Source organism: Camellia sinensis, chromosome 1 (genome assembly GCF_055761805.1).
Source record: "Camellia sinensis isolate YWXY chromosome 1, ASM5576180v1, whole genome shotgun sequence".
Lineage (NCBI taxonomy): Eukaryota > Viridiplantae > Streptophyta > Magnoliopsida > Ericales > Theaceae > Camellia > Camellia sinensis.
Window position 1 is genome coordinate 115080642 of NC_138961.1, and position 9225 is coordinate 115089866.

At 35.5% G+C, this 9225-nt stretch overlaps 1 protein-coding gene and 1 pseudogene across 1 annotated transcript; both read right to left on the reverse strand.

Annotated features, from left to right (window-relative positions):
* Window positions 1-6482: 6482 nt before the first annotated feature.
* Window positions 6483-7061, reverse strand: LOC145819270 (putative mitochondrial protein AtMg00860 pseudogene; annotated as a pseudogene).
* Window positions 7062-7200: 139 nt separating this feature from the next.
* LOC114261506 (uncharacterized) lies at window positions 7201-8790 on the reverse strand. The gene is made up of 3 exons (XM_082913245.1): window positions 8411-8790; window positions 8061-8269; window positions 7201-7766 (listed from the first exon to the last, which is right to left on the reverse strand). The coding sequence occupies exons 1-3, from the start codon at window positions 8788-8790 to the stop codon at window positions 7201-7203; spliced, it is 1155 nt and encodes a 384-aa protein (XP_082769371.1).
* Window positions 8791-9225: the final 435 nt, after the last annotated feature.

Sequence of the window (9225 nt, forward strand, 5' to 3'; positions counted from 1 at the left end):
GATTAATCAATAATACTTTATTTTATTTAAACAATCTTCAAAGTTACTCAATTTTAAATAATAGGTTGAAAATAGAAAATTACAAATGTATCTAATTTAATTAATAGGTTAAAAATAAAAAAATTACTAAATTCAAGATAATGTAATTAAGAAAATTATTAAATTCAGGATAAATTAATGGGAGAGTTATCGATAAATTCTATATGTTCGAATTATATTTAGTTAGTCCCATAATTTTTTTTTTTTTTTTTTTTTTTGTGTGTGTGGTTCATTTTGTCCGTTTGGATGTGTAATGACTTATTTTTTGTTATAATCTCCTTAATTGTTACTGTTTGTTGGAGTGTTTCGTTTGAAAAATATATAGTAAGGAGTTTTTTAGTATATTATATTAAAATATTACGTTTTTTGAGTGTTAATATTACATTGGAGTGTTACATTTAGAAATAGTACACTAAGCCTTCGTTTGGTGCAAGCTAAAATGAGACTTTTTGGCTAAAATAATCACAAAAAGACAAAATAGGCTTTTTAGCTCAATAAGACAAAATATCACATACAAACCATAATCATTTCATTTTTTTCTCTAACAAAAGTCAAAAAAATCAAAAAGTCTATCCCAAATTAGGCTTTTTAGTCCCAGGTTAAAATAGCCAAAAAGTCTAAAAGTCAATCTACATTCCAAACGAACTCTCATGAATTATTTTTGTGTGTTACATTAGAGTATTACATTTATGAAAAGTACACTGAGTCTTTTTGGAGTATTACGTTTCAAAAAAATGCAATAAGAAATTTTTAGTGTATTACATTGTAATTTTACGTTTTTGAAGTGTTACATTTAAAAAAAATATATTAAATTTTTTTTTAAAATGTTACATTAGAGTAATAGAAAAGCGATCCAAAAATTGATTCTAACTTTCCTAAGATTGCATCACCAATAAAGGTTGAAACGTCTATTAAATTATGCCAAAATTCATAATAGAATCTTACGATAAAATTATCAAAACAAACTGAACCTATCAATATATTAAAAAAAAATCTATGAAACTGATTGGTAACGTATGAAACTTCTTAATAATTTTTCCTAAATTAATACGCTATTAAATGCACCAATTTAAGTCACGCCGTTGTCAAAGAACAGGTGACTCAGAGCCCATAGAAAAAGATGAAATCACCGTCCATTTCATGCGAGAGTGGAGAACGGATCCAAAAGGAAAAAGATGTAACGCACAAACACAATAGGGGCGTTTGGGAAGTCAAGTTTATGTTTTTTCGGTTAAAATTTATTTTAAAAAATAAAATAAAATAAATTAAAATAATTAATAAAATAAAATTTCATATCAAATTCATAATTATTTTACTTTTTTTCTCATAAATATCAAATCAAATTACACAAAAAAATAAATAAATCTAATCCACTTTCCAAACACAAATATTTTAATCTATTAAAATAGTTAAAAACTAAAATAATTTAGGGCGAATTATACTAACAATCCCTATAGTTTGGGATTTGTGTCACTTTGGTCCCTGACTTTTTAATTGTGACACAGTTGACTCTAAATTTTGAATTTTGTTCTAAATAAGAACAATTAAATATATAATTACTTAATTTTTCGGGCAAAAGTCGTTAATTTGATCAAATATAAATTAATTTGAGAAAAATAAATGTCAAAATATTTTTGAATTTTTTAAAATTATTTCTACACACTAAAGATAAAATTATGTAAAATTGATAAATCTTGTACACTTTTATTTATTTATATTTTTTACTAAATTAATTTTTATTATGTGTTTGGATGATAATCTTGTAATAGGTTGTTGTTTTTATTTTCATTAAATTAGTTTTATTTTTCTAAAAGTCAAATATGGTGACAATTATAATATCATTATTAAACAAATTTATTAAATCAAAAAATTCAAAACTGAAAATATTTCAAATATTAAATATAACAATCACCTATTACAGGAGTATCATCCAAACATATAATAAAATTAATTTGTTAAAACAAATAAATAAATGAATAAATGTGTATAAGATTTTTCAATTTTACATAATTTTATCTTTGGTGTGTAGAAATAATTTTTTAAAATTCAAAAAAAAAAAATTGACATTTACTTTTGTCGAATTAGTTTATATTTTATCAAATTGACAACTTTGCCCTTGAAATTGAGTAATAATATCTTCAATTGTCCTTATTTGAAATAATATTCAAAATTGAAGATTAAATGTATCATAATTAAAAAGTTAGGGATCGAAGCGACACAAACCTCAAACTATACGAAATGTTAGTATAATTCTTAATAATCTATTAAAATAATTAGGGATGACAATTTGAAACCGACACGGCGGGGACCTGTCATACCCCAAACTCGCCCTAAAAGTTTGGGCATGACCTATTCAGAAACAGACATTTAACCTGATGTGTATAACATACGGAGCCTGAACGGAAGCATTAAATATCATAAAATAATAGAAAACAATCCCCATTGAGCTACCACTACTATGCCAGGATCACAAACATCATGACGGTAAATAATATACAGAAATATGAACCTGAGTATTGGTTATATACATACACATATACAGACCCAGCCTTGTGATTGGGCGACTAACAAAAACATTGGGGTTAGGAAGTTATATACTTTCAACCTTAGACAGAAAATTAAAGTACGAGCCAACATCGTAACAAAACTTCACAAAAATAAGCGACTTCATCTAGTGCCTGGACATACAATGGTTGACAAAAGAGAACGGGTGTCATGGGTTAGGACTGACCTATCGGTTGGTTACCTACAAAAGCAGACATAACAGAGAGTGAGCTAGGCTCAGTGAATAATGGTACTTAAATAATTCGATGCTCAACTTAAAACATAATACATATCAATGCGTGTATAAATGCCGAGATCATGTGGTTAATCTGATTCTGTACGTTCTCGCCTTAGGCCTAGCTTTTAAACATAATGGCTTTAAGTCTTTTAACGGAGTGGCATTAAGCTCTTAAACAGATTGGCATTAAGCCCTTAAACAGAAAGGCATTAAGCCCTTTTTCATGCATGTGTGAACTCAAGAAGTGTCTCGTACGAATTCTAGAGGTGGCTCATATTGTAGCACTTAGTTCCATACAACACTTTGTTTCATATCAGAAAATAAAGATTGGCCATAGGCCCAGATACCATCAGAGTAGGCTAGTCTCAGAGTCCTACAGAATTCCAGAGTCATATGAAAGTATCCACGTTCTTTCCATCATTTGTTTACATTCCTTGAATCATTCACATAGTTACAAAATTAACATGCGATAACGGAATGCTAATGGCAATCATTAGTTGTAAGTAAAGTGTACTATGGTAGTACTACTACTCACAGTGTTATGACGACGTGCTAGTTCCTCCCGGAGTGTGTCCTGCACACATTCATAACTTGCAATTTAGTTCATTTCTCTTTGTTGAATTATTTCCTGAGTCATTTCACTTCAAATGAATTTTACAAACATCAGTAGGCATAAAATGCAAATTCTAAAAATATTTGAGGGTCAAGCACGCAAAACGAAGCAAACCATTTTTCTCAGCATGGGCCGTACGTGCGGTTGTGAGCCCTGCACGTGCAGCAAAGACTCCCGCACGTATGGTAGTGATGCCCCGCACGTGCTTTTTAGACAGTACCCATAGTGCCAAAATCCTTCATTTCCCGCACGTGCAGCTGGGGTTGTTGCACGTGCGGTCATGACCTCTGCACGTGCGGCGATTTGTTCAATCTTGCAGTCTGAAATTCAAGCATGGTTCAATTTTTGTTAAGTATGAACAAGGCTGATAATGGACTCATTAATTATCAAAATATAGTTTAAAAATCATGTAGATTGAAGATACAACATACAACACTTTAGGTGTAGATTAGATCTTCACTATTTCCACTCACCATCTCAAGTCCTTTCCTTCAAAATCCAAATATATACACATTCATTTCACACATATTTGACTGTAAACATAAAATCAAAAATAGATGCAATCCCCTTTATATGGCTCAAATTAACACAACAACTAAATAAGGTAGACACTATGACTTCTACAAGTAGCATATACACACACAACACAAACCCTAAGTTACATGAACACCCAAGAAATTCCCAACCATATTCAAGAGAGGAGTTTACCAAGATGAAATACACATACCTTGATCTTCAAAATGTCTATAGCCCTCTCAATTTTCTTCCCAATTCCTTCCTCTCTAATTCTCCTTCCCTAACCCTCTCAGAAGTATTTTGAGTCCAAGGTCCTAAGTCAAAAGCCTAGGGCATCTAATATACATATATATATATATATATATAAGTGAATGAGGACAAAATTCAATCAATTTAATCATTCCAAATCAAATTCTTACAAAAATGCTTATTATTACTTAAAAATCATGCTGATTTCAAATATAAAATCAATTTTGAATTATCAAGTCTCTAAGGCCCTTAATTTCTGATTCAACATTCTAATCGTGATAGATACTTTTCTTATTAAATAGATATGTGTCCATAGTCATAGGATTCACTTAATTAATCTTAATTCCTCATAAAATTTCACAGTAAGCATTTGAAAGCACAGAGTAAGGGACTGAGAATATATCAGAGTCACATATGAGGGTCCGGTTATTACACTCTCCCCCCCTTAAATAAGTTTGGTCCCTTAAACTTATTTTACCTTAAGACGAAAACAGATGCGGATATTGGTATTGCATTTCCTCTTCTTTTTTCCAAGTTACCTCGGTTCCGTAATGTTCTTGCCATTCAACTTTCACCATTGGAATTTCCTGATTTCGTAACTGTTTCACTTGTCGGTCCGGAATTCGAATTGGCTTTTCTTCGTATGTTAACTTATCATCTAGAATGATCTGGTGATAATCACTGATATGAGACGGATCCAGAAGATATCCCCGAAGCATGGAGACATGAAACACGTTATGCACTCGGCTCATACTATGTGGAAGGGCAACTCGGTAAGCTACCGGACATACTCGTTCCAAAATTTAAAAGGGACCAACATATCAGGGTGTTAACTTATCCCTTTTTCCGAATCTCAGATGTCCGTTCAGTGGGGTGACTTTCACAAACACATGACTATCCACATCAAATTCCAAATTTCTTCGTTGGTTATCCTCATAACTCTTATGTCTACTTTGAGCAGTTTTCAATCTTTCCCAAATAATTTTAACTTTTTCAGTTGTCAACTGAACAATTTCAGGCCCCAGCAACGATCTATCTCCAACTTCAGCCAAACACACGGGGGAACGACACGGTCTGCCATACAGAGCTTCATAGGGTGCCATTTCAATACTCGAATGGTAACTATTATTGTATGCAAACTCTACTAACGGTAGATGGGTTTCCCAACTGTCTTGAAAATCCAGCACGCACATTCGGAGTATATCCTCTAGAGTCTGTATCGTCCGCTCGGATTGACCGTCGGTCTGAGGGTGGAAAGCTGTGCTGAACTTTAATTCTGTACCCATTGCTTCCTGCAGACTTTGCCAGAATCTCGAAACAAATTTTGGGTCCCTGTCCGACATAATTGAGACCGGAACACCATGAAGCCTTACAATTTCATTCACATAGATCACAGGAAGTTTATCTGCATTATATTGAGTCTTCACAGGTAGAAAATGAGCGGACTTAGTCAATCAGTCCACAATGACCCATATAGAATTCATACGCCGAGGAGTCCGTGGTAATCCTACAACGAAATCCATGGTAAGATGTTCCCATTTCCATTCCGGGATTGGAAGGGGTTGCAATAATCCTGCTGGTCTCTGATGTTTTGCCTTTACTTGTTGACATTGCAAACATTTAGAGATAAACTCTGTGATCTCCTTTTTCATACTTGGCCACCAAAAATTTTGTTCCAAATCCCGATACATTTTAGTATTTCCCGGATGCATTGAAAATCTTAAGGCATGTGCTTCTTCCATCAGTTTCTGTTTAAGTTCCAAAACATTGGGGACACATATTCGGTTTTGAAATTTGAGCACCGAATCCACTAAACTGAACCTCGATTTTGGTTTTGTCTCTAATTCATCACATATCTTCCTTAGAGTTTCATCTTCCATTTGATGTAACTTGATCTCCTCAAGTAAGGTCGGTTGGGCCATTATCGCTGCTATTATGTCCTCTTGTTCACGTACTATAAGATCCACATTCATTTTATCCAGTTCGATTACCAACCCCTTTTGCTCGGTAAATAGGTTTGCCAAATCCCCCATATTTTTCTGACTAAGTGCATCTGCAACCGTATTGGCTTTACCAGGATGGTAACGGATCTGTAAATCATAGTCTTTAATCAGCTCTAACCACCGTCGTTGCCGCATATTCAATTCTTTCTGAGTAAAAAGGTACTTGAGACTTTTGTGATCGGTATAAACTTCGCAAGTAGTGCCATACAGATAATGTCGCCATATCTTTAAAGCAAAAACCACTACTGCTAGCTCAAGATCATGTGTATGATAATTCTTCTCATGGGGTTTCAGCTGTCAAGAGGCATAAGCGATAACTCTTCCATTTTTGCGTAAGTACATAACCAAGCCCTTTATGGGAAGCATCACTATAAATCACGAATCCCTCCATACCAGATGGCAAAGCAAGAATCAGAGCTGTAGTTAGCTTTGTTTTCAATTCCTGGAAAGCAGATTCCCGCTCTTCTGACCATTCAAATGTAACTCCTTTTCGAGTCAGTTGTGTAAGCAGCACAGCGATTTTGGAGAAATCTTGAACAAACCTCTTGTAATATCCGGCTAATCCCATAAAACTACGCACCTCAGTTACATTGGTAGGAGTTGGCCAATTCACGATCGCCTCAATTTTGTGTGGATCAACAGAAATTCCTTCCTTTGTTATAACATGCCCCAGAAATGCCACCTCTTGTAGCCAGAGTTCACATTTCTTCAGCTTCACATACAGTTTCTTTTCCCGGACGGTTTGAAGGATCAAACGAAGGTGATTCTCGTGAGCTTCTGTATTCTTCAAGTAAATGAGAATATCATCAATAAAGACCACCACAAACTCATCCAAATAGGGCTTAAAGACGCGGTTCATCTAATCCATAAATGTTGTTTGTGCATTAGTAACTCCAAAGGGTATAACCAGAAATTCATAATGGCTGCATCAGGTTCGAAAATCTGTTTTCTCAACATCATCAGCTTTAACCTTCAATTGGTGGTATCCAGATCGTAAATCAATTTTCAAAAAGACTTTGTGCCCCTTGTAGCTGGCCAAATAAATCATCGATCCATGGCAATGAGTACTTATTCTTGATTGTCACTTTATTAAGCTCCCTATAGTCTATACATAATCGGAGTGTTCTGTCTTTCTTTTTCACAAACAGAACTGGTGCACCCCAAGGCGACACACTTGGGCGAATGAACCCCTTATCAAGTAAATCCTGCAACTGAGTCTTTAATTCCTTCATTTCAGCTGGTGACATTCTATATGGAGTCTTAGAAATAGGTTGGGTTCCCGGTATCACTTCAATGGTAAATTCAATTTCACGGTCCACTAACTCCCCTGGTAATTCTTCTAGAAAAACATCCGGAAATTCACAGACAACTAGAATCATATCGGTACTTCCACCCATTACCCGCCCTTCCAAAATACTGCATAAATACCCCCGACACCCTTTCTGGATTTGTTTACAGGCCCTTGCTGCAAAAATCAAATACGGTGGAGAAGTCACCCCATGTCCCTGAAAAGTAGATCCCAATTGTCCCGAAGGGTGGAAGCTGATCTGCTTAGTCAAACAGTCTATAGTTGCACCATATTCACTCAATCAGTCCATACCTAGAATAATATCAAAATAGGTCATATCAAGAGGTAACAGATTCGCATATACCCGGATATCCCTAATTAGGAGTTCACAAGCGTAATATACAGAGGTACAGATCATAGAATCCCCCAAGGGTGAGGACACACATAACATATAAGATAATACTTCTTCAGATTTATCTAAATTGGGAGCAAATAGTTTTCACACAAAGGAGTGGGTAGGGCCAGAATCAAACAATACATAAGCAGAATGACCGTGAACAATAAATGTACCTGACACCACTATTGCAGCATTTTGCACATCTCCCGGAACCAATGCAAACACCCTGCCTTGTCTTGTAGCGTCTTTTTTTTTAGCAGATTTGGCAGCTGGCTTGGTATTGGGAGTCGGTGTAGACCCCGCTGAACTGGTAGTAGCCTTATTGCCATCTTGTTGATTCCACTGAAGGCAATCCCTTATCAAATGACCTATTTTGCCACACCTAAAACAGGCTCCAAACTTCCGATAACATGTTCCCCAATGTTTCTTTCCACATTCTGAACAAACAGGGATTAAGTCTGATATAAAGGTGGAAGCACTAGAAGTCCCAGAGTTTTGTTTCTTATTTGGTGGAGTAGCTTACCCTTTTAGCCATTGGTTGTTTTGCCTCTTTCCTTTCCATTCAGAAATTCGATTCTGAGTAGCAAGGTTTCCTTCTGCTATAACAGCACTCTCCAACACATCAACACAGGTCGGTAACTTCAACATGTTGACCTTGTCCAGGATGGCGCTCTGTAATCCCCCTTCAAATTTATGTGCCTTCTTATAATCCGTATCTACCATGTGAGGTGCAAACCGGGCTAATTCTGCAAATTGGGCTTCATATTCTGCAACGGTCTTGTTCCCTTGTCTAAGAGTTTCAAATTCGATCACCTTCTTATCTTGTATACTTTGAGGAAAGTACTTATCATAAAACAACTCCAAGAATCTGTCCCATGTTAACCCCGGGTGGGTAGTTCTCATAAGCATCCACCACCTCCGTGCTTCATCTTCAAGAGTGAAGGCAGCAAGTTGTACTTTCTAGGCTTCGATACAAGGAAATACTTCAAACAACTTTTCTATGCCCAACACCCATGCTTCAGCTTTCATCGATTCTATCCCTTCTTTAAACGATGGCAGTTTCATCTTTTTAAACTCCTTGGTAAGGGTAATGGTCCGGTCTTCAGCATGCAAATCTTGTACTACGAGTGGAGGTACCGGTGGCGGTGGCGGTGGCGGTTGCTGTTGTGGCTGTTGCTGTTGTTGCCGTAGGGTCTCCGCCATTTCCATAATCATTCTCTCCATCCTATCCAACCGTGCAGAAGTAGCATCTTCTGGGTCTTCTGTTCTTATTCTCACCATAAACTACATAACAATCAATTATATACAATGGATAGAGTTCAAAATTGTTAGCATTAG